Source organism: Ursus americanus, chromosome 26 (assembly GCF_024610735.1).
Source record: "Ursus americanus isolate L20-20 chromosome 26, mUrsAme1.1.p, whole genome shotgun sequence".
In the NCBI taxonomy this organism is placed as follows: Eukaryota; Metazoa; Chordata; class Mammalia; order Carnivora; family Ursidae; genus Ursus; species Ursus americanus.
The window spans coordinates 32,542,279-32,568,335 of record NC_142152.1 but is presented as its reverse complement, the minus strand read 5'-3'; the positions used below and the strand labels follow the sequence as shown (position 1 = coordinate 32,568,335).

General features: G+C 43.3%; 1 protein-coding gene and 1 non-coding gene across 8 annotated transcripts in view; both read right to left on the bottom strand.

The window, feature by feature from the left end:
• Positions 1 to 2,847: 2,847 nt before the first annotated feature.
• TDP1 (tyrosyl-DNA phosphodiesterase 1) overlaps positions 2,848 to 26,057 on the bottom strand; it is an 87,919-nt gene continuing 64,709 nt past the window's right edge. For 3 of the 7 annotated variants that reach the window (XM_045807646.2, XM_045807648.2, XM_045807647.2), the window contains 2 exons: positions 19,407 to 19,515; positions 2,848 to 10,654 (listed from right to left, as the gene is read on the bottom strand). In XM_045807646.2, the coding sequence (XP_045663602.2) occupies positions 10,581 to 10,654; positions 19,407 to 19,515 (183 nt within the window). In that variant the 3' untranslated portion in view covers positions 2,848 to 10,580. The remainder of the gene's footprint in view (positions 10,655 to 19,406; positions 19,516 to 26,057) is intronic. The other 4 variants (XR_006781434.2, XR_006781433.2, XR_006781436.2 and 1 more) reach the window with 4 other exon arrangements.
• Positions 16,303 to 16,406, bottom strand: LOC123799082 (small nucleolar RNA U13). The gene has a single exon (XR_006781499.2). It is a non-coding gene; the product is annotated as a small nucleolar RNA U13 (small nucleolar RNA).

Below are 26,057 nucleotides of genomic sequence, written 5' to 3'. Positions count from 1 at the left end.
TCTGGGTTTCTACAGTCAGCATAGATTTAAAGAAGCTTCCTGGCCTGGGTAGCAGAGTGGGAGCTGAGGGAGCCTCGTCCAAAGCTGAAGCCATGGTCGGGCTGAGTTGGGCAAGGCCCCAGCAGCTGCCGGGCATGGGAGAGAACAGGAAACCATGCACCAAGTGAGCGTGTGCATGCGGGCGGGCACAGACTTCACCTGTTCGTCGCGGCACCCGCAGCCTGCGCGAACACCCACCGGGTGCAAGACCTAGCCCACCTCTGCAATATAGATTTCTTAAGAGAAAGTCTTCTATATTTGTGCAGGTATTTGCTCTTTCTGGTGGCTTTCCTTCCTTCCTGAATATTTGAGCTTCTCTCTAGTATGTTCTTCCTTCAGCCTGAAGAATGTCCTTTAGCATTTCTTGCAGTGCACATCTGCAAATTCTCTTAGTTTTATCTGATAATGTGGTTATTTTGTCTTCATTCTTGAAGGATATTTCCTCTGGATATAGATTTCTGCGGTGACCTTTCTTTCTGCATGTGAAAGACCTTTTGTGCTGTCTTCTGCCCTCCTGTTTCTGATGAGAGGTCAGCAGTCATTCAAATCATTGTTCCTGTTCCTTCTAGCTGCTTTCAAGATTTTGTCTTAAGTTTGGTCATCATGAGTTTGACTGGGAGGCACCCAGTGGAGTTCTGTGTTACCCTGTTGCTTATTCACTGAGCTTCTTGAATTGGTAAATTTGTCTCACCAAATTTCCTTAAATATTTTTCTGCCCCATACTTATTTCCTAGGATTCCAATCGCATGGAAGTTAAACCTTGAGATATTATCCCACAAATCCCTAATTCCTACCCCATCCCGTTTTCGGTGTTTTCTGTTTGTTCTTCAGATTGGATAATTTCTATCTACCTATCTCAAGTTCCCTGACTCCTCGGTCATCTTCTTTATGCTACTAAGCCCATCTACTGAAGCCTTTAATTTCAGATTATGAGAGAATAGAAAATACACCTACTGGTTCATGCCCCCAGTTCATGACACAGAGCTCCCAAAACCCTTGTAAATTCGTAAGTGGTCACAGTACTAGGGACATCTTAGATTCTAATGAGGTGACTCTGGGTGGGTGGGCAGGGGGTTTGTTCCTGGATTGGAGCTGGTCACCAGGAAGACCAAACCATGATAAGAAACTTGGAATTTTCAGCCGCCTCTCCCCATTTTCCAGAGAGGGGAAGGGACTGGAAATGGAACTCGATTGATCATGCCTCTGTGAGAAAGCCTCCATAAAACCCCAATAGTACAGGGTTTGGGGGAGGTTGGTGAACACATCCACACTGGAAGGGTTATGCACTCAAACTCCATTGGGACGGCTGCTCCCGAGTCCAGGACCCTCCCAGACCTCACCCTCTCTCTTCACCTGGCCATTAATCTGCATCCTTTATCATTCGTTTAACAAACTGGTAGTAAGTGTTCCCCTGAGCTCTGTGAGCTGCTCTAGCCAATTAATCAAACCTGAGGAGGGGTAAGAGGAACCTCTGTTTTATAGCTGATGGGTCAGAAGCAAAGGTGACAACCTGGATGTGTAACTGGCATCTGAAGGGGGGGGCAGTCTTGTGGGACTGAGACTTTTACCTGTGGGATCTGACACTATCTCCAGGTTGTGTGAATTTAAATTGTAGGACACCCAGCTGGTGTCTCAGAATTGCTTGGCATGGAAATCAGCCCCACCCATCTGGTGACCAGAAGTGTTTTTTTGAGTGTGGTGGTCATGTGAGAGTACAGGAGGCACACAGAGGGGGAAAAACTGTCACTGGTATCCTATTTTTCAGTTCTAAAATTTCCATTCAATTCTTTAAAAAGAATTCCTACTACTCTGCTGAGATTTGTTATCTTTTCTTCAATATAAGATTTTTTTTTTTATACTCTTGAATGCAATTGTATTAGCTGTTCTAAAAATCTTTGGAGATTCTTTTGGTCTCCTTTGCTTGTCTTTGGAGAATAAGCCGTCTTTCTCTTTATTCGTATACTAATTTTGGATTATATCCTAAGCATTGTGACTGATAAATAATTTAGGATGTGTTGTACAAACTCTGAATTCTGTTCTTTTCCTCTGAAAATAATTATTTTTTAAATTATTATTTTTAAATTAGGCAGTTAATTTGGCTGAACTCAACTGCAAAGTATCTCCCCCACAGTGGGAAGTAGCTTAATTTTAGTTCAGTTATTTTAGCCTTGGCTGTGCATGAACAGTTCAGAGGTCAGGCAGAGATTTGGGCAGAATTTATATACAGAATTTGGGAACCCTCTCTCTGGCTCGCTCTTATCTTTCCCTTCTCATGCTCAGAGACTGTGGTTGCTCCAAATCCTGTACCCTGGATCTTCTAGCCAGCAAGACTATATATTTCCACTGGAGGTGGACCTGACCTCAGGCCCAAAGTGGTCAAACAAAACCCAAACCAGGAAACTCCCCCACTGTGGTGCCTTTCTTCCAGTTGCTGACTCCCCTTCGGTTTCCGCCTGCTTTCAGTCACTTTTAGTAGCTGGTTTTTAAAGACTTTTCTCTGAGTTTATATGTTCTATTTGTGAAAGAGTTGGTTCAACTGGGGCTATCTGGCCCTGCCAGAAACCTGAGTTTCTCCCACAACATTATAAAATGAAATTTTCAAACATACACCAAAGGTAGAAGAATTTTATAGTGGTAGCCTAGATTGTGCAGTTAAATTACCTTATTTCTATGCATCTCAAAGTAAACTGCAGCCATTACTACTTGCTCCTAAATCCTTCAGCCATATATATAATTAGAATTCAACAAGTTAGTTTTTTTCTTTCAATGTAAAATCTACACACAATGAATGGATATCTGAACTGTGCATTCTTTTGAGTTTTTAAAAATCAACTTTATTGAGTTATCATTTACAAGAAAAGTTACCAATTTGGTGTATAAATTCAAGGGGTTTTGTAAAATGTAACCAATGTCACCATCATGATAGAAACGTTTCTGTTGCCCCAAGAGTTCCCTCATGCAGCCAATCCCCTTTCCTCACTCCTAAACTCATTTTTAAGGCCACCCAGTTCTACTTTGAGTGGGAGCCAAGGTGCCCCTTCAAGAACAGGAATTAGAGACAAAGGAGAGAGGCCATCCACTGCCAAGTGTGTCCTGGAGGGCCAGGGAAGAACATAATGGCAAAGCAGAGGCTGGGCTCTTTAGAAGTGTTCCCAGGCTGTCTCTGGAAAGGTGCTGAGTGGCTCAATGAGAGCACACAGTTCATTCTCCTATGGAAAGGTGGATTCTGCCAGTCCATGCAAAATTAAAGATGCCCAACTCTTGAGCCTGTTCTGGTATCAGAGGAGTTTAGAAGGCAGGAGCTTGCTCTGATGATCTTCAAGAATACAACATTAGGCAGGTTCCCATCTCTCTTTGAGCCTGTTTTTTCATTTGTAAAATGGGCTGATCCTCCAGGGGTAAAGTGTCAACTCACCCTTGAGGTTCACATTAACGTGGACTCCTCCTATCCAACAGGTAGCAGGCAACGTGGATTCAGGACATTTAGGACTAGACGTCTGCAGGTCAGTTCTATGGAGTTGTTCAGGGTGTTTGAGAGACTGGGTCCAGGGAGGCAGATTTTCTTGTGAATAGAGTCCCCTTTCTGTGGAATCCAGAGGACTACTGGTTACGTTGCCGCAGCCAGGACTCAAACCTACTCATCTTCCAGAAATGACTTGCATGAAGTAGTTCAGAAGCAATATTTGTGGGAAAATGCTAATTTTTCAGAGATATGGGTTTTATTTTCTACACTTGAATTACCATCTAAGTGCCCCAGAGAGAGACTGCTAGTCCCAAACACTTTTACTCTGAGAATTATTACAACTTAGATTTATGGAGTTCTTGCCAGCGTTTAAGAGCACCCTTTCATTCAATTCTTAAAAAACAATCCAATGAGGCAGGAAGGATAGGTATGAGCCCCCACGTAACGGATGATAAAATGAAGACTTAAAGGGATCACACAACTTGCCTAAGGTCTCATGGTGTGCAGAGCAGAGCTGGGATCAGACAATTCTGAGTCCTGAGTGGCTTGGAGCTGAGTCACCTTTCAGGCTTGTCAATCTCAAGCCATTATCCATGGAACTGTCTTCACTCAGCAGGCTTGAACTAGCAAACCTGGGAAGGAATACATTATATATTGTAATCCTGAGAGCACTCATAAATACACATATTGAAACAATTACTACACTTTGTGCTACAGATATTTTCAGATTTTTCTACTAGATTTCATTGAAAACTGCTGGTCATGATTTCTGAAATTGATTTCATGATTCATTAAACTGTTGACTGGCAGTTTGAAAAATCAGCTTTAGAACACTCAGATTACAAGGGTTTACTTATTGATGCAAATTTATGAGAAATTTGGACTTAAAAATGCCCTTCATTTACTTTTGCTTTTAAATAAAATCTGCACACTTGCACACATTTAAATAAAATCTGCACACTTGCACACATTTAAGGCCAAGGCATAAAAAGGTTCCTCTGGCACACTATTCATACTTCACCTAGAGACACTTCTTACTCCAGAGTGGACTTCAGGCATTTTTGACTTGTCTTTGGAGAACTCCACACCTGCACCCTTTGCACCAGGGGCAGTCCCCTAATCTGGAGTACTTGTACCAGGGATGGACAGGTGACTCAACCTGGCCAATCAGGTGCATCAGGGGACTTGCGGGAGCTACTGGGAAAGCAGCTCTTTTTGTTGTTTTTTTGTTCTTAATAACTACCTGGAAGTAATGTGGGATCCTGGAGCTGGGCAGAGGGTATGGGTATTTCAGCATCTGGGTATAGAAAGCTTGCTGGAGAATGCAGATATTCTGGACCTGGAGAGAGACTGGTACTTCATGATTCTCTGGCTCCAGCATTTGCTAGACTCTGTTAGTCTTTCGTTGTTTTATGCCTAATGAATCTGACTTCTGTAGCTGTAAAAGCATCCTAATGTATTCTTTCATAAAGATATTGATAAATTATTGAATAACAAATTTGTAGGGGCTTTAAAATTTTAGTAATATCAAGTAGCTTAAGGAAACAAAATCAGCATTCCACTACCATAATGTTAACTTCTAAAGGACTATGAGCAAAGAGCTACCAAGAGCATCCTTGGGGCCAGAGGGGAACACATACTAGTTGTGACCTTGAATCTTATTTTACCCTATCAAATGAGGTGTCACCTGCCCCACAGTGCGATGTGTATAGTTACCTACGATTGATATAAATTCCCTATGGACGCAATTTCTCCCTCGCCTTTCCCTTCTGAGTTTCCCTGTGTATTGAAGACTGGTCCTGATGCCTTCCAGTTCTTAATCACCGTGGGGAGTGCTCTGAAAAACTCACTACAAAGGGACCAGGAAACAGTGCCGTAGACTGATTAACGCTGGTGAGTTTCAGTGGGGCTTCTGGTAGGCATGAGAGAACAGAGCGTACTTGAGATGGACTTGCTTTGAACTGACTTTACCCCAACTAACACTGCTTTGGCCCTCATATCTGCTCGCTACCCCTCGTTACTGCATGAGGCACCCTCCTTTCATTTCCTGGGCTGCCTCTTGCCCTCCTCCTCCTCCCCAGCATTTTTTATGCTGCCTTCTCTTTTGACACTTGGCATAATCAGTTCTGCTCTCTGCTTTAGGTCTAGTCCATGGAAACACCAGGTTTCAGTCAGAGACGTTAACAGAACATAATTAACATGGCAATATTTTCGGCTGTTGATGCTCTCACTTCAAAGGAACCAGTTTCACCATCGGTTCTGGTTTTACTAATTCGGTTGATTCAAGCCTGCATATTAATGCAGCACTGAGTGGTTGATTTTATGGACCCAAGGCTGGTTCGGTCATGCCAGCTACGATTTGCTGTTACAGTGGATGAAGGTGTAGCTGGTTTTGTAGCTACCGTTACATATCCTGGACACGAGGCCTGCTCCTTGGCTGGAGCTTGGGAACATGTGCCACACTTGCTGCCTGGTTCCTCATAGCAGCACTGTCTGGGTTCAAATCCCAGCTCTGACTTCCAACAGATAATCTTAATTTCCCCATCTGTAAAATGGCCGTAGTAATAGCATTGGGTTCTTATGAAGATTTGGTTCATTAATACACAGAAAACAAACAGTACCTGGCAGACACCAAGTGCTCTGTACTTGCTGGTCAGTGTTCTTACTTGGGGACCAGTATAGTCTGGGCTCAGAGGTGGTCCCCTGTCTCCATGTTGGGTTCTGGCTGTGGACACTGCTGGCATGTCTCAGGAGCAAACGGCTGTATCTTACCCCTTAAGACATATAAGAGGTACTTAAGACCTGTAATTTACTAGCTGTTAAAAATGCAATAAGAAGTTGTGGTTTTGTTTGTAGTACTTTTTGTGCCCTGGATATTGCTTGAAAAACGTGGGCTACTAAACTTGGAAAATGTCAAAAATTTTATAATGAGATCTATGCATACATGTAGTTAGCACATTATCAACAGAATTTTAGATTTAATCCTATATAATATTTAAGCTATTTCTGCCAGTAATTGAGTTCCTACACTTTTGCCGTCATACTTTGTCATTATAATGAATATCATTCATCTGTCAATACAACTGCTACATTTTACGGATGTAAATAAAGAATGCCTACCTAACCTTTTTCTGAGTTATTCATCAGTCAAAAGCAAGTATTTTCAAGGCATTCTCTTCCTTGAATTTTCGAGGAAGGGATTAATTACAGCTCTGATTTTTCAGTTATGAGGGAGAAAGTAAAATGTCCTGAGATTTGAACCAAACATCCAGATCATCCAAAAATGGTTTCACAACGGACTAATAGGTCATTTCCCTAGACAGTAAACTAATTTTATGTGGGGGGAAAAAGTTGACAAAATGGAATCTAAGATCCTTATTTTCAGCATACCAAATCTGATGCAGAAACTGTACGTGTTGGAAGTCACATATTAGTAAGTCCTATTAAGGAGAACTATTTAACTGCTACACAAGAGCCCAGGAAAACAAAGCTGGGCTCCACGGTTACTGTGGAACCTTACGGATGTCATTTCACAAAAGGCTGATGTGAGGATTAGATGTAAAGCATTTAAACACACTAGTCAAGACCTAGGAAGAGCTCAGGAAACACTGGCTATTACAATATGTGGAAAAATACAGCCTCCCAAATCGGTGAATTTTAAGGACGATTTGCATCAACTCTAGTTAAAACCAGGCAGCCTTTCTCAGGAATGTGATAAATAACTTAGTGGTACCTGGGAGGTGCAGTCAAATGCCCGATTCTTGATTTCAGCTCAGGTTGTGATCTCGGGCTGGTGAGATTGAGCCCCGCACCAGGCTTCGACTTTGAGCTCAGGCCACAGTCTGCTTGTTTCTCTCTCCCTCTCGCTAAAATAAAGAATCCTTAGAAAAAAAAGAAAAAAGAAAAAAAATCCTCTCCCTCTTTCACCCCATAAAAGCATTCCTCTCTTCATAAGAGAGTGTGTGGGAGGTGGAGGGGACATGGAATCCTCCTGCCAAAATGACAAGTGACTTATGTTGCTGTGTGTGGGGACCGACAATTTTCTGCCTCCAAATTTTTTAGGACTCAAACGCTCATTCAGAATATTTTGTCGAAATTCATCATCTAGTATGAAGACCTTGTTTAGACTTTTGGCTACATGTCCATCTCTGTAAAAGGATGTCAGGTAAGTTTTCAAAAGATCAAGAGAAAACTCCACAGAAAGGCAGCGGTTCCTTTTGTCCGCATTCTGAGACACTCCTTAATCAGCCAGTAAGTCTCCTATATTAGAAGTTTATGAAATGGCAGGAAGTTGAATTTTGACGTGGATGTTTGCCCTCAGCAGGTATAGTCACTGGCTGGTGTTTCCAGATCTGAAGCAGGGGGAGTAGGTGGGGGGAGAAAAGGATAAAAGGCGGCAGGCAGCTACCTGCAGACACAAGGGCGGGGTGAGCGATCCTTGAGTCACGGAGAAATAATTGTTAAACCCAAACCTGAGAATAATGGAAGTAATTTCCTCAAACATTAATAGGCATGTTTGATGATGCTTTTTTGTAGCACTTTGGGTAATTCGGTCAGTTCCATTTAAAAAAGGATCAGATGAGGCAGAACTGCTTGCACTTTGGGTTCCCATGTTGATTATTCTTGGGGCACTGCTTTCCATGTGTGCAATCAACTATGCCCAGAAAGCTCATGTTAGGACCCTACCTACCCATGCTGGCCTGCCTTCCCCGAGACCATGCTGATCAGGGTAAGCGGCACAGAAGGCTGCTGTTAGCAGTTGGGCCTGGACACCCATTGAGTGCATAACCCTTGACCATGGGCTTCCCCTATGTTACCTTGATGTACCCAGCCACTCATTCTACAGAACTTGTTTCCAGATGGGCCCCTCTTTGGGTCCCCACTGGGTGTAGAGGAATGTTACTTGAAGTATGGCCCATGGACCAGGGCTGGTCTGTGAGGAGTACAGAAAATAAGTGAGCATTTAGAACTTCCACTGAAATCTGACAGTGCTGTAACATCCAAGCACCCGATTCTGTATTCTATAAAAGTGTCCACAATACACTGGGGGGTAAAAACTGTCCCTCTCCTCCCATACCATGCTGTCTGGGAGCTAGGGCCACCTGGTAGAAAACAGGCCTTGGACGCTGACAGACTTGGGTTCAAATACTGGTGAGATCACTTTCTAGAAGTATAACCTTGCACAAGCACTTCACCTTTTTGCGTCCCAATTTCCTTATCAGGAAAATGAGGATAATCCCAATGGATCAACTGTAGCAGCGGCAGGAGCAGGCTCTGAGTATCTCCACGCGTACACACCACTCTCCGTCGTCCTCTGCGAGGACTATTCACCCCTGCCATTTTACAGTTGAGGGATCAAGGCACAGAGAAGTGAAATAACCTGGTCTAGGTCACACAGCCATAAGTGGCAGAGCAGGGATTCAAACTCTGGCAGTCTGACTTTAGCTCTGAGCTTCAACCCACTTTGCAGGGATGCAGATCAGATGAGCACTGTACCTGTGTGACCGACTCTGCCCAGTGACTGCTGTCGATCTGCAGCTGTCCTCTCGAGTGGCTGAACCCATCCTGCAGAGCCCAGGCTTGCAGAGTCCTGCTCACAGTCGTGGTGACACCGCTGACTGAGATGCTTGCTTGGTGCCGCCCCACCCCCACCCAGGACGGGACCACCATGCTGGTGAGAATCACAGGTCCCCTGCCAGGCCTTTGGACACACGGACTGCCCAGCACCCGCTCCGGGCCAGCCCTGGGAGCCTTCCCGGCTCATATGATGGAAGGTTTGCATGTTCTGGGAAGTAAAAGGGAGGGTCAGAATAGGTTTAAGCCTTAGTTTAACCAGTTCATTACACAGGTAAGATGAGTATTTCAGTGGCTTTTTACTTTTTCTAAGCAGCGGGAGCACGCAAACACACATAATCCCAGGTAATATCCTTTACGGAATCCCAAAATACTGACTAGGTAAAGCAGAGTTTCTGCGACAGGAGAAGAGCGGAGGGCTTGCCAGTCTTCCCAGACTTCTCTATGACAGCACGCTCCCTCTGCCCTGCCAGGTCTTAAGGTGAAAATCGTAGGCCTCTGAGGAACAGTACGAAAAGCAATCTTAAAAAATCTTTCAAAATTAATATTCGACACTCTTCTAAGTTGTAAGATAAAGAGGCTGGAGACAAACTGGAAATCAGCCTCATGTGGAAAAGAAGGTGGTCCACATCACCTTAAGAGAAAGGGATTCCTAAGTATGAAGGACATACATACATAAAGCAGAGACACTCACAGCTTTGACCCAAATCAGATGTGATGCAGGGAACATTCTGAACCTTTCTGGGACTGAGTTTCCCTGCTTGCAAACTGAAGGCACCAAATTAGGTTACTTTTCAGGGTTTCTTGCAAGTAAAATACTTGTGCTTTATATGGTTCTGTGAGCTGTCTTTTCTGGAAACTTGTGGGGATGAAAGAGACCCCCATCCGTTCCGGGGAATGGATGAGGAAATGGGGGGTGGTCCAGTCCAGCAGGACCCATCTGTAAGCAGAGGCAGCCAGCATGGCACCTGGATGAAAAGCCTTGTGAAGCTGCATGACGACAAGAGGCAGGAGGACTCGGTGCATCTGAGGGGTAGCCACACCGACCTCAGTGGCAGAGGCCGGGAACATCTGCAGACTCCTGTCCAGCAACCCTGAGACACACTCAGAAAGCGGAGGGCTGGGTGATAAGCCAATGATCACATTCTTCCCCTGACAAGTTTCAGTTGAATGAAGAGCACATTTCAGGATGGAGAACGCTACACACCTTCAATCTCCACTTTGGAAGAGCGGACATCATTGTGAAATTCCACATCACTATACTCTTAACATTGTCAAATTTGATAGCTCTCATTCCAAAGCTTTTAGTGAATTAAGAAAATATATTTTTTGGTGACACTGTTAATGACCATTGAAAGTACAAAGAGCATCCATGTTCACAAGAGTGAGTTATGCAGAATTTTGTTAGGGGTGTCATTTAAGGGTGAATATCCAGTACAAATAAGAACATCTATTATTTGGGGCTTGACATCTTACACCTAAATTTCACAGTGCTTTAAGATTCTCAGGAGGGAACCCACATATTCCCATGTGTATCTGGTGCTTTGGTATAAGGAATGTTCCAAATCCATGGCCGATCTAGGAGGGAAAAAACACATTACATATGTATAATACTTATTTGAACAGGATTACAAAAAATTCACTTAACTGATAGGATAAAACCACACATATGTCAGAGTCTACAAATTGTTAAGAACCCCCAACCTTTTTTTTTTTTCTTTTAAAGATTTATGACAGTGCACATGAGCACATGTAGGGGAGACAGAGAATGAATCTCAAGCTGACTCTGTGCTGACCCCGGGGCCCAATGTGGGGTTCAATCTCCCGACCCTGAGATCATGACCTGAGCCAAAATCAAGAGTCGGACACTTAACCAACTGAGCCACCCTGGCACCCCCTTAAGAATTTCCAACAGTGGCTGTTGGCTAGGGTTCATGCTAGGACACAGTCAAGTGACCATGGAAGCAGACCAGCGGAAACCAGGGCGTACACCCTGGCTTGCCGCTTATATTGACCAGTCACTTTGCTTCTCTCAGCCTCAGTTTCCTTCTGCGTACGTAGAGCTGTCAGGAGAGGTAAGTGAAATGAACACACATAGTGTCCTAGAGCATCTGGCAGAGAAAGAACCTCACAAAGGGCAGCTATCTTCTCTTCTAACACTAGAGAAACCAACAGGGACAGATGGCATACTGCTCTCAGCTGGACACGGTCACATATAACCAAGAGGCCCAGGGTCACCTCCATGAAATGGTTTTGTTCTGTTCCTTAAGAGTAATAACTGATGAGGCATGAAGGTCTCTGTATAATGACTGTAGACCGACGGTAAAGCAAGCAACCGCCTTAGTAGGACATAACAGAACAGAACACTGAAGACCTAGGTTCAGGTCCTGCCCTCATCCTTCTCTGCAAACTTGGGAAGACATTGGGATCTTGGCCTCGAGTTCCACAGCTGTGAAATGGGAATTAACTACATAAGCAACCTCTCAGGTGGATTATGAAACATAAAGGAGAGGACACCTGTGAAGTTTCTGGCATGTTGCAGGTGCTCAATAAACATGAACTTTTCCCCCTTTTAACCGGGGTTTCAGAAATTGAAAAAATCTGAAATCACTACTGCTAGAATCAAAACAACTCAGAAGAACCATAATAGTATGGGTAGGGTGTAAAGACATTGCTAGGGTGAAAAATCAATCCCCACATAACTGTCCTGATAAGGAGAGCTACATCAGCTCTGAAGGGGGGAATGCTTAGAGTAGAGCAGCCACGCAGCAGGTGTGCTGAGAGGTACCATCCACAGAAGCAGCTGCTCACTGCCCACCCGCTCCTGGGGGAAGCTTTCTCCTCTTCCCGAACAGATGCAGACGGTAGCTCGGAGGGAGGATGGCCTGGCAAACAACGGGAGCCTCTCCTCCCAGCTCATGGTGTTGAGTAACGGCAGCGCAAGCATGCAAACAGCACCCAGCGGGACGCACAGGAAAGAAGGCCAAAGATGGCAACAAGTTATCAGAACCCTGTTCTCTTGTCTTTGGCCTTGAGATGGTGTGAAAGCCTGAAGCCATACACTTCGTTAAACAAGCTTGTGAGAAAGTCCTAACCTGGGCCCGTGCAACACGCTTGCTTCATAAAAGGCTGAAGGTTTGGCAGTGCTGGAGACTCCCCACAGTGCTCCACTGGCCTGAAGCAAGCACCGGCTCTCTTCCACCGGGAGCAGTCTTCTGGGGCCAGACGTCTCCCATCTTTTCCTGCAAACTGCTCTGTTGGGTGACCTCGGCTCTACTTCATCCCCATGGTAAAAGATACGCCGATCCTTGCTGTGTGAGTAGCTATTAGATTCTTCACCAGGACAGGGTTTGTGATGCAAACATCTGCCAGTCGGCTAGCAACTTCGAGACTGCCACGGCACTTATTCCTCTCCCTCACAACTAGCCAACACTGACCAAGCTAGGGAACTACTACACTGGCAAATTCTCTGGACACTCTGCTGGATAAATGACCAAATGTCTATACCTACGGGCTGATCATTTGCCATACCAGCGGAAAGGTTCACCATTACACGTTGGGAGAGAGACGCAAAAAGGCTAACGGGAAGCTAAGAAGAGGCTGTGACTGTTGTCTTTTTACCATTACAGGAAGTCAGGATTAACACTTATGGCTTAGATGAAAGCCTGTTTTAAACAATCCTCCTAAACTGTCCCAAGAAAGAAAAACTTACCTCATGAAATAGTCCTGCATATATCTGAAATACGTTTAGAGTGCTGGCTAGATGCCAGGTACTCTGCTAGACAAAGCTGAGGTCCTCTCAGTTTATAGTCCATGGAGGATAGGGTGGGGTGGGCAGACAGACAAGGAGGCAGGCCATGGTGCCGGAATTCTGAACTTTACCACATCGGCGCGGTGGTTCCCAAACCCGGCCGATGTGAGAACTGCCGGAGCATTTCCCCAGAGCTCACCTCAAGGGAGCTTGTTTCAGTCGGTCTGGGCTGGGGCCTGGCCTTACACATTCTTACCAAGCTCTAAAGGTGATCTTAACACAATCAGATTTGGGGATCAGAGGCTAAATGGGATGAGAAGCTTCTTCCTGGGATACAATGGAAGGATTTAAAACAGGAGTGTGACATGATGAGAGGTACATGGCAGCAGGGGAGATGATGTCCAGTGGGAGGGGACCAACACCAGGGAGACGAACAGGCGGTGCAGTCTAGGTGAGACACAGTGAGGCCAACATTAAGGCCATGGCAGGAAGGCTGGGGATGAGGGGACAGCCAAAGGGTTTTAGCTCTGTGTCTATCCCATCTGCCCCCATGGTCGGTCAGTTGAGGACAACGTGCATCTGATATCTCTAACTCCAGAACTTAGCCCTCTATGGGGAGGTGGCACAGTGTGACAGTAAAGGGGGCATGGAGTTGACCTGAGTGCTTAGGTTCTTTGTAAAGTAGGGGTTATGTTAATACTGGTATCATGGGGGTAGTGAATATTCAATAAATTCAGGTCAAGTGCCCATAGCAGTTCCTGGCACGTAATATGTACTTAAAGAGTGCTAGCTGCTATAATATAATTACTACCACCCTCAACTCAGTGGGTGAGGATTATCATTAGCCTATGTGCTACGTAGGTCCTCAGGTGTTTTAACAGCTAGACAAATCCAAGTACAATAACCCGTTCTACTTAGCCAGGAAATAAGCTCTTTCCTTTAAGAATTGCCCTTGTGTTAAAAAGTTAGGACTTGACCCCCATGTCCAAACACCCATACAGACATTTACTACTGTCTTCAGGGGAACATAATATCCTACCTATAGAAGTCACTGTCACCTGAGCAATCACCTTTAATTCTTTCCTTGAATCAGGCACAGACTATTTGTATATGGTGTGTGTTGTGTGTGATCCCAAAGAGATGAACTAATGAGATGATTCCTGATGCCACTTTACTTTAGCCTACTCTGAAATCAACGAATGTATAAAAAGACTTGCCAGCTTGCAATACAAAGGAAAGCTCCAAAGAATTGTACACTGGGTTACCGACCTAGTAGAGAAGCAATCTTTGCTGATTGTGATACCAGTGTTACCTGAAACCCATTAACACTCTTCTCTGTGAAGATCTCCCATATTAATCTGTGGCTAAAAAAAGCACAAGAGAACAATCTATCCAGTGGGAGGAGGAATAATTCAAGTTGCTAAAAACCAAGTACTGATTTCAATATCATTTGACAAAATTACTTTTTTACTTTGATAATTCTAGATTTCCTTAACGTTTCTGTTTACAAAGTAATTTTAAAAGCTAAGCTGGAAGTTTGGTGTCAGCCTTCTGTTTGTACTATGAAACAAAAAGATTTTATTAAAGGAGATGATCAAGATCATGTCTAAAAACGTTTTCTGGTTCTCTCACTAAAAAAAAAAAATCCTCATTTCTAAAGATCTTTCAAAAACACGTCCTTGAAAATTAAGCATATCAAAAATATGCTTAAGTGACTTACTTCTTTTGCATTTTCTTTGGATTAGAAAGCTGAATCAGTCTCTGTTTCCCTTACAAAAATACTTTATGAATCGGACTCTACTATTTAGCAACAATTCTGACAGGTCTAGACTGAAGTTTATTCCTATACTATCTGAATTCAAGGAATTATTTCAAGTGAATCAAGCAGCAGGGGGAATAAACTATCTGGGAACTAATGATTTAGAGGATTATATACACTACATGTATGCTAAATCTCGATCACGTATAACTCATGTGACAACCAGGTTTTAATGACCTCTCCTACAGAGCAATTACATACACAGCTAATTAGCTTAGTTCTAGACAATTAAAAGTTAAATTCTGAAATATACTAAACCTGCAAAAGATAAACACAACTTGGCAGATACAACCTTAACCAAGTGATCAATATTGACCTCATCAGTATTCAGGCAGATGGTTATCATGTGACTCATTACATGATGCACCAAGAAAAACAACATCTCTTCTGTGGTGTTCTTGGCAAAAGTGCATAACCTGGATCTACTTATGAAGAAACAATGGACAAACCAAACATACAATGTCCCTCACCATCTATAAAATAACTGGCCTGTGTTCAGCCAAGTGTCACTATCATAAAACACACAAAAATCTTGTGGCACTATTCCAAATTAATGAAGACTAAAGAGACTGATGAACAAATGTGACATGTAACCTGAAACTTCCCTTTTGCTTATAAAGGACATTATTAGGGCAACAGATGAAATCTGAATAAATTCTGTAGATGATAGTATTGAATCAATGTTAATTCCTGATTTTGGTAACTGTACTGTGGCTATGTAAAAGAATGTTTTTAAGAAATATATACTGAAGTATTTGGAGATCACAAACATCGTGTTTACAACTTTCAAAGGGATCAGAAAAAAGTTAACACGAGAAAGAAGGATTATGTAAATATTATAAAATATTCACATTTGGGGAACCTGGGTGAAGAGAAAATGGGAATTCTTTGTACTTAGAACTTTTTTCTAAATCTGAAATTATGTCAGAAAAATTCAAAGAAAAGAATACTACAGTTAACTCTTGAACAACATGGGTTTAACTGCATACGTCCACTCACATGTGGGTTTTTTCCCCAATAAATATACATACAATACTCAAGTGTATTTTCTCTTCCTTATAATTTTCTTAATAACGTTTTTTTCCTCTAGCTTACTTTATTGTACGAATACAGTGTATAATACATGTAACATACAAAATACGTGTTAACTAGGTTATCAGGTTTCTGGTCAACAGTAGGCTATTAATAGTTAAGTTTTTGGGGAGTCAAAGGTTATATGCGGATTTTCAACTGCACTGGGGGGGTCAGACCCCTAACTGCAGCATTGTGCAAGGGCCAACTGTATACATATACCATGTGTATTTAAAAGAAAAAAAAAACCCACAAAAAACCCAGATCACTTAACTAAGTCTCTGAAGCCCTGTACGTTCAATTATTCTTAAATTTGCCATATGACTTATTCTTTGAGTACAAATCAGATAGGCTCTACTTAACCTTACCTTGTTTTACCTGCTTTAAAGTGTATCAGAGAATACGAAGAATATACGCTAAAAAGGGAGTACGAAGCAGATGCCTCTGGCATATAATAGCTCAAGAGAGATCACATACTGGCCTATTTCATTCTTTTCAGGCTCAGGGTCACACAGCAAGTGGGACATATGGAAATAAGATTTAAAATGTTGGTGATTTTGCTTTATAAAAGATTTTTTTTTCTCACGTCAGACGGGTGATGTGCCGAGGTCGTAACAAGGTTTGAGAGAGGCATGTGTCACAAATTGGCATGAACACCCAATTATCATGCTTACGAACTACAAAAGGATCTAGAAGAACTCCTTTAGAACTACAACTCCTGTCAGTCAGATGAGTTTGGTTAGGTATAACTTCTCAGGTAAAGAGTAATTGAAACTCCATAAGGCCAGGGATTTGTGTTTGTCTTGTTCACTTGTACCCAGACAGTGTCTGCACACAGTAATACACCTGTGGGGAGAACAGAGACGCAGCAAGCACTGTGTAAAGCAAGGTATACCTGCAGCTGTGTCAGTTTTGCTTTATTATTTGATCAATTTCTTGGTTTCAGGGTGTCTGCTGGTATTTTATAATAAACTGTCCCTTGTTCTCAGCAGTGTATTTCTTTGCTAAACCTTCTATATAGTCCTCATAATAAAAAAAAAATACCAAGATCTTCTACATGTTACAGTGGTTTGAAGATCATTTTCAAACAAAGTGCTTTTGAGATGTTCTTAACCACTCACTTTTCCAAATTTTAGTAAGACGCCTTTCTTCTAGTCCGTTGGATTCCCTCAAATGCTGGCTACATATGAACTGGTGATACTGGAGTGACTGGCATTATTCTGCATGACAATGAAGCAGTGTGGAAGGCAACACTGTACCAATAAAAAATCAAACACTCCAGTCTCTCTTGTATATATCTTTCAAAGGAAATGTATAAACCCAGAAAACTCCGCTAAACAGTGGAAAACATTCAGCTTCTTGGCCAAATAAAAGATTCATCATAACAAAGTCTAAGATACTACACAGTCATAAACTTTTAAATTCTCGGGAACGTTTTTTCTATCAGAACCGAAGAAACCTCAGGATATTTTTAAGTCTCCTCTATCTCTTTCATTCTTGCTTTCAAAGGCCTTTGGAGATCAGGATTAAGTGGAGGAGGTGGAATTCCAGCCAAGGTTCTGGGCTGGGGGTGGAAAGTCCAAGGCCAGACCACCGGAAGTCAAACTCACTCAGTCTGTCGGTCCATTCATCCATCCGTCCGTCCGTCCCCACTTCCACTAAGGTTATTTAGAACTCAGGTTTAAGGAGGAAAAAACAAAGAACACGAACAGACAGAAGGAGAAAAAACAAAGGTACAGCATAAAGGTGGAAGGATGTTTTCATCATCAGGTCCCGTGACACTGGGTGGGTTCAGGGACGGTCCTGCACAGGCCTTAGGCTCTTTTCATCAACTTGGCAAGGAGAAGGGGAGAAAATGACCACTGGTCCATTACTACATGCCAGGAATGGAACTAGATATTCTAAATAACAGAAACAACAGCTCACGATTATTGACTGCTAACTCCGCACTAGACACTGGGTTAGGGGCTTCACAAATAGCATCTTGGTTACTCTTTTCAACAAATGCTATGAAGTAGGCACTCTTACTTTCCCATTTTACCAATAGAGACACTAAGGCCCAGAGAAAGCAAATAACTGCCCAAGGTCACTTAGTAAGTTGCAAGGTTGGCACAGAGTCTCTGAAATGCGGATAAAACCGATATAATCTTGCTAGCGAAAAATGAAGATGCATAAATATACAACAAATTTAGAGGACTCAAATATACATAGCTTGGAAAGAAGGAAAAAAGAACACCTTCAGAAACTTGCTATCAATACGACTGGTTATAGCTCTAGAAAGTCACCTGCCAGAGGTAGCCGCACACTACGCAGCATGAGACTGTATGGACACATCTGACGGAGTCAATGCCATCGAAGAAACAGGTCCACTGGAAGGGGAAGGTTGGTTTACCACCAAAACCAGAAAGGGCAAGTGAGGGTGGGGGAGTAGCTAGAACCCGTCTAGCACTGTCCAGGGAAGAAAGGGACCCAGTGGACAAGGCTGACTCTGCTAAGGAATCAGAGATTTTGGTATATTAATGGAGTGATGTCATTAAAACTTCCCAAACAAAAACCAAATTTTCCCTGTTCAGATTCAGAATTTATTCAAAAACCATTGACTATAATCTGGCTATCTGTGTAGGCATCTACCTTCCACGGGAAAATATGCTGGTTGTAATAGGACCTTTTGCCATTTTAAATTAATAAGCATGTCCTGATTATTCATCTGCTCCTGTGTGAGTCTGACAAGTGTGAACTTGCCTTAAAGACAGACATTCTAGGGCTAAAAAAAGTGCAGCCCATGGAGCTGGGTCAGACCTGGGACGGAGTTGGTGCCACTCATGTCAGCCAGCTTTCCTCCAAAACACCATGAACCTGAACCAATATTCCAATGACTTTCTATTATGAAAAATACTTGGGTCACTGTCTTTAAGAAAGTCATAGTCTAGGGCAGCCTGGGGATCTCCCCTTTAAGAGGATGGCAGGTGTTTGTGAAGTCAAAATTATTTTCATCAAAATATTAAGCCATGGGTGCCTGGGTGGCTCAGTCGTTAAGCATCTGCCTTTGGCTCAGGTCATGATCCCAGGGTCCTGGGATCGAGTCCCACATCAGGCTCCCTGCTCAGAGGGGAGTCAGCTTCTCCCTCTGCCCCTCCCCCCACTCGTTTTCTCAATCTCGCGCGCTCTCTCAAGTAAATAGAATCTTAAAAAAAAAATAGTAAGCCATCATTTGTCATCTTTACTTCTTGTGAATGTATAGAGGCTTTGTGACGTGACATTGCAATAGAGCAGCTCTGAGAATTCAGTGGTCTTTCATTAAACCAGATAGTAAAGAGGACTGCCTGCAAAAATTGTAAATAATGCCACCATGCCACCTTCTTCACTTTTTTTGGGAAATACTTAAAAAAAAAAGTTATATATAATAGGTTTATTACTTTTACAAACTAAAGAATTCTTGGTTTTGAGGTCTAATATAATAAATCTCAATAGATATAAAAACCCAAGTGAAAAGCTCCTTATGGTCCTTAATAGTAAGAGTGCAGAGGGGCCCTGGATGAGAATGACCGCTCTAGTGGCCCCAGACAGGGCAGCAAAGACGCCTCTGCAAACCTGCATTTCCAAAGTATTCCATGAGCCAACCTCCCACTGAGAGACCGATGGCTTCTTCTGGGCACAACACCCATCATCTCCTTTCATGTGTGTCCTACCTTTACTTCCATACAGTTCTGGAGGCAGGTCATATGGCACAGGAAAGGCGGCCGCTGGCTCCTTGCTCCCAAAGAAGAATTTCTGTTTTACTTTGAAGCTGTCCAGGCCCTGCAAACACAGAGGGCATCTATGAGTGCACCCCATGTTCTGAAAAGGATCTCAAGAAGCAATTATATCTGTATCGTACTCACAGCAAAACTGAAGTTATTTCAGAGCTATTGTCAGTATTTGATAGGTCAGATATATTTACAACTCCCCTAATCTTTCCTAAAAATAAGAGGTTCAAATTTTAAAAATTAAATCATAACAAAGTTCATAGAAGTTTAATAAAGGAAATAAAAGAGAAAACAATTTTGGATATCATAGCCCATTTCTCCTACCGCTATGTACAGTTTGCAAGGAGTGTGTAGAAGACAGTGTATATAAATAATTTCAATATTGCTATAGTAACAGGCTGCTCACTCTGGTGTAAGAATAAAAGTTGCCTTCATGTATAATGAAAGTGTTCCAATATAATGTGATAGGAATATAAAAACAAAAACTCTTCCAGACTCACCAAAATGGAAGGTTTATTCCAAGAACTCCAGAATAGGGTATTATTTTTAGATCTTAACCAGGATACGAGTTAAAGTGCTGTATCTCAGCTGATGTACAGAATCACTACCGCCTTCCAGGACCTTTGCAGCAATGCAGGTACTTAATATGGGAGCCTCATTTTCCCCATGCCTCCACACATGGATCTCCTCTCTGGTCTCCCTCGGTGGATCATCCCAGTACCTTGTTTGCAAGTCAGTCTGTCTCTCATCCCTTCTGTCCACCCATCCACATACCCACCCTTCATATCCTAAATACCCACATATCACACAGTGCTAATGTCCTTGGAACCCATAAAAGAACTAGAACTCTAGTTCTTAGTCTTGATGATCACGTAACTGAGTAGGGGAGGCTGCTCGTGGGCACAGTGTAGGATGTGCTAAGAGTCGGAGTTATGCTGACCCGGGCTTCAGACAATCGGGTTCTACCATTGCTCTGGCATTTGGTGAGCTGCGAGAATGGCTGATACTTGCATTTGTTCATTCCACACATTATTTCTTGAGTGTCTCTTTGGTGTCAGGCACGGTGCCAGACACTGACTGCCTAAGCGTTAAGAAAGATGTCATTGTCCCTGTCCTCATGGGGTACACAGCCTAGTGGGGAGACACTGCATTTATAAAAGTGAAATAATTACATATTTGTGATAACCACTATGAAGAAAAACACAAGTACTAGAAGAGAGAATAGACCTGTTTTAGACTGGATGGGAGGGTGGATGGGAGGTCAATAGAAGTCTCCCTAAAAGAGTGACATTTTAATTAGACCCTGAAAGAGGAGTAGGGTTGGGAGAGGTGAGAGGGGAAAGAATATTCCAGGCAGAAGGAACATATCTGAAAAGGTGCAGAGGTAGCAAAGAGCTTGCATGTTCCAGAAGCTAAAAACAATGGTTAGTGGGATACCTAGCCACTTATTTACTAGACCTCAATTTCCTCATTTGTAAAATCAGAATAAAGCATCTGGATGTCATCACGTTAAAATGTCTTTCACGTCAGCACCTAGTCTTGGTGCACAGCTGGTGTTCAAGCAATGCTAGGCTGCAAAAATAGAATAAAGGTGATTGCCTGCTTACTCTACAGGCTTTTCCATTAGAGCAAATCAATGTGCAAATGCTCTGTGCACGTGAAGACCTACAGAAAGGTATGGGTGATGAAGAAAGGGCCAGCACTGATGAAGATGGTGATGAGAAACAGTGAAAGGCAGTAAGTGTTGGGAATCAGTGTAAGAATGCTACACAGAAAAGGAAGAAATGCCTTTTACCAATTTTGGGATAAGACAAGGCTTTGTAGAAAACATTACAGCGGGGCCTTGAGAAATTGGTAGAATTTTGATAAGCAGAGATGGCAGGAAAGAACATCAAGGGAGACCAGTATAAGCCACGGCAGAGTTGTTAAAGCAGAGAGCAGGCACATCAGGCCCAGGAAGAGGGCTGAGAACACTGGAGAGAACCAGACGGAGAAGGTCTGAACAGGAAGCAGTGTGGGTAACAGTGGCTTGTACCTATTTAACTGGGCCCAACCCCAGGCCATAGTGACTTGGGATGGGCACATGGGCCACATCAGAGGTGTCAGGGAAGAGACCATCTTTGTGCTGAGTTCATGCTTTAAGATGTGAGCCTTGAGATGCTGGGGGCTCTCACGTACTTCAAAATGAACTCTGAAAATATGGCCCAAACCCCTGGATTCCGCTCTGCCCAAAGTAAGGGACTCACCCTCTGTGTTTCCCTTTTTTCTTACGCTGAGTTAGTTATCCATCACTTATAACCCACAGCATCACAAGATCCCAGTTATTAAAGTGTATGGCCCATACTTTGATATACAGTGAGGAGTTGCAGGTTTTTGAACCGAGAAGTTCCACTATAAAGGCTTACTGGCACAGATGAGAATAGATCCAACAGGGAATTGTTAGAGCCAGAAGACTGACAGCTACTGCCACACCAATGGGAGATTGGTGAGTGAATGGTAATAGGGATACAAATATCAGCATCCTAACAAAAGGTGAGTTTCCAACGAGGCGAGTTCAGAGGAAAGTGGGGTCAGTGGAAAAGGAAGGAAATAGATTTGAAAGAGACTGAAGGAAAAATTAAAAATCAGGGATATGTGAGAGCAGAAGGAAGGGGGCAGGGAGACCAAGTGAACCTGAAAGGGGACACTGTAGTCTGCCTCCTCACCCCCACTTCCTCCTACCCTGTGGAGGGCTGCTGGGCCATCTCCACAACAGTCAACACTGGTGCCCCTACTCACAGCTTACCTTCAACAAATTCTGGATCGGAGGATAATCTTACGCTCTTCCTTGTGCATATCACTTATTTGCTATGTGACTCGAGGTAAGTTACTTAACCTTTCTGAGCCCGAGTTTCCTCATCTATTAAATGGCATGCTGACAGTAAGTTACTTAGAACAATGACTCGCACACGGATGTAAGTTAGTGTAGTATGTACACCCTGGATGTTCTTGTGATGAAATCACTCCTATTTTACAAGGGAGGAAATAAAATGGAGGTTAAATAGTTGCCCAAGTCCATACAGCTATTAAACAGTAAGACTGGAAATCAAGCTCTGCCTTTCCGATTCTTAGTCTTCTGTTCCTTCAACTAAGTGAACAAATAGTCTCATATCACCCACCAGGAGCCACAACAAAGGAAGAAGTTCTTGAAAATTTAAGAGGTAATATTAAAGCAGACCAAATCAGGAGGAGCCAAATTCTCGAAACCCTGGTTCTTGACATTTGTGAAAGAGGCCAGAGGTTGGGAAATGATGTCATTTAATGACTATTAAATAACTTAGGTGGAGTTTCAGACAAAAACAACTTCCCTCTTCTCTGGCTCCTAGTCTAGTTCTGTTATTCTCAAGCAAATCATCGCAAAGGATGGAGAGTCTTTATGGCCTGGCCTAGATCTGATGCCCCAACATGCTTTGGCACGCGCCTGTTCTGTGGTGTCTTACTTCACACAGAAGAAGCTTTGAGCCCTCCACGTCTGACAGGAAGCAATATGTTTTCCTGAATGCCATTTCTGATCTAAATTCTAGGGTATTATAGGGGGAAAAAAAAAAAAAAAAGAAGTACCACTTTTCCCTTCAATCTGGATGTCAAATAATTTGAAGCTGTCGTCTAATTATCATTATTTATGTATCAGAGTGGTATCACTTGGCATTTTATAAAACAGAGGAAGGCACCCTCCAAGGCACAGATAAGTAAAAAGACAGTTAAGACAATATATTTATAAAACACTAGGTGAGAGGGTGGACATCTATCACACTTGAGAAATTACTGGCTTTTCCCTTCATCAGCTCTGGAAGGATAAGAGCTGTTATCGCCATGACAGATTAAGTTTAGCGGCTTACCTCAATCACAGAACAAGAAACATGTTCAAATCTCAGAGATATCGTTTATTTTTTAGTTGCATCCAATTAGCATCCTCAAGCAGTAAAACCTTACACAAGGTATCACGTTTTCCTGGGCAAAATGGTAATGACAGTGAGCCTTCTAGAAGAAGCACACTTAATCAAAGATGAAATCAAAGATGGACTCACTGACAAGAAAGTGAAGTACAGGGAGGTGGCTGTCTTGTCCTCCCTATAAGGCGGCATATGATCAACTGTGCTTCCAGGTGGGGGCTTAAGAAAAGCTTCACGGAGGAGAGTAAGCCCAAGAGGCCCAAGAAGGGTGGGTTTCTGATAAACAAAGGGCTCTGTCAATGGGGGGGAGTGCACTTAAGAAGAAAAAGGAACAGCATCCCATCACCATGGGTGTGAGGTCAAGATTTTGACCTCTGCCTTCCACCTTCTGTTGAACTGCTTGATCTACGAGTTGGTGCTGCTACTGCTCAGTATTTGCCAGTGCCAGGCACCGCTTCAACAATTTACAGGCAAGAACTCTCAGTTCTCAAACGATGCTACAAAGTTATTAGTGACTGCCCTGTCCCCACTTCACACTTAAAAAAAGGAAGCCTATGGAAGTAACAGCTCCAAAGCCTAACCGCTTATAAACAGGACCCCAACTCCATCGTCATTTTGGCTCCTCTAGCACTGTGTGCTCCCAGACAGTTCCTTTGCTTGGTCCCTGGTATCTCCCCAACACTTCTTCTACGTTCTCCTTCCACATGACTTCACTTTCTAATGGAGGCGAAGAACAGTAGCACAGGATCACACAACTAGTAAGTAGCAGTTGTACCACTAGTGCCCCAGCCCACCTCGCCCGCTAACAAGCACTCACAGGTGACTGGAGCACTGGCTGTGCAGGACACGTTGGGGGAGGGGTGGGAACAGAGGCTGGGGGGCATGCTGTTCTAGGTCACGCCCTGCTGTCACACAAAGGATTCTGGATGTCGTCTCGTGGGCCACGAGGAGACACTGCAGGTTCACAGGGGAATGCAGACCCTGGCAGGTGGGCAAGAGAGCTTCAGAAGTGTAGCAGCAGCCAAGATGGGGAGTGAGGGCAGAGATGGAATTAGTCTAGGGAAGGAGAAGACAAAGATCTACAGCAGCAGGCAGCAAAATTCTTGCTAGGGCAGAGGGGACAGGATGTGGCAACTGGATGTGGATAGGAAAGAGGAAGGAGTAGAATGCCAGAATGGGGCTGAGTGGGAGAACATGAAAGCTTAGAGGAAAACTCCACGTGAAACAGTACTGCCCAGCTGTAGCCCCGTGGGAAACCCTGAGTACCCTCAACAGATGGCCGGGGGTCAGAAGTGGTGTGAGAGGGTCAAGGCGGCGGCTCTTGTGAATTTCATTAGTTCTTCCAGCCAGAGCCACAGTCATGATGAGAGAGCAAATACATGTGGTATATATCAATTCTGGCAACAAAAGATAATAAAATAGTTTAACCAGAACAGAGAAAAGAGACTGTAAGAGACAAAGTTCTTGTGCATTTGACTGAAGCATTTTTGATTCTAATGACAGAAAAGAGAAGCTGCCATCTTAGGGGTAAACACATCAAGGGCTCAGAAGGAGCCAAGGTGCCCCTCAGCCCTAAGGCAAGCGTAGGAAAGCTCAGGCTACCCTTGTCTGGAGGAAACCATTTTGGACATTGACCCAGGATTCTCAGATGGTCGTGCACATTAACTCCCAGAGGCAGGAGTAGCTGTAGTCCACAAAGTACAAGGCAGGCTCAAGTCCAGGACTAAGTCAGTGCCTGACAAAGTATGTGCTCCATAAACACCAAAATGCATGAAGTTCAAATAGAAAACTTGCCTCTCCCTGATATACTCACAGACGCCCAAGGACTTGGAATAGAGCTACTAATCTTTGAAATTGTTGGATCTTTCCTATATTCAAATTTTTCTGAACCTAAATGAATTAGAGTCATGCACAAGTTAAATACACTCAAATGGGAGCGCCTGGTGGCTTAGCCGTTAAGCGTCTGCCTTCAGCTCAGGTCATGATCCCAGGGTCCTGGGATCGAGCCCCACATTGGGCTCCCTGCTCGGCAGGAAGCCTGCTTCTCCCTCTCACACTCCCCTTGCTTGTGTTCCCTCTCTCGCTGTCTCTGTCAAATAAATAAAATATTAGTAAAATAAATAAAAGTTAAATACACTTAAACGGACAAACCCAACAAAAATTATATACTTGATATATTGGTATTAGACCTCAAAAGAAGTCTTTAAGCACCTGTGTAACAATAGCTAAATGAAATGTACCCTTGACATTAATCCCCAAAGCTCCCCAAAGTGTTCCCAAACACCGCATGGCTCTAACAGCAAGTTAGGTTCACTTGAGATGGTATGTTTATGGATTCATTCATTTAAAAGCAGAAAAAAATGCGAACAAATCAAAGTTTGGTTACCAGAGACTTTGCTTCCAGACCAAGCCCAGAGATTTCAAATGGCCTCTTTATTATGAATGAAAAATGGTGGCTCCCCATCTACTATTTTCAGGCCACAGAGAACATCCCTTCATGCAACCATTGCATTGGTTCCTGAGTGACAGGTCCTTATTATGGCTGTGGGAAGTGCAGAGCTGAGGGGTCTTCTAGGTGACTGCCTCAGCAGTGTCTGAGACTCTTCATTCTGGGCACCAAACTCAACTGTTGGCAAATGCTAACCTCAAGTCAGTGTTCCGG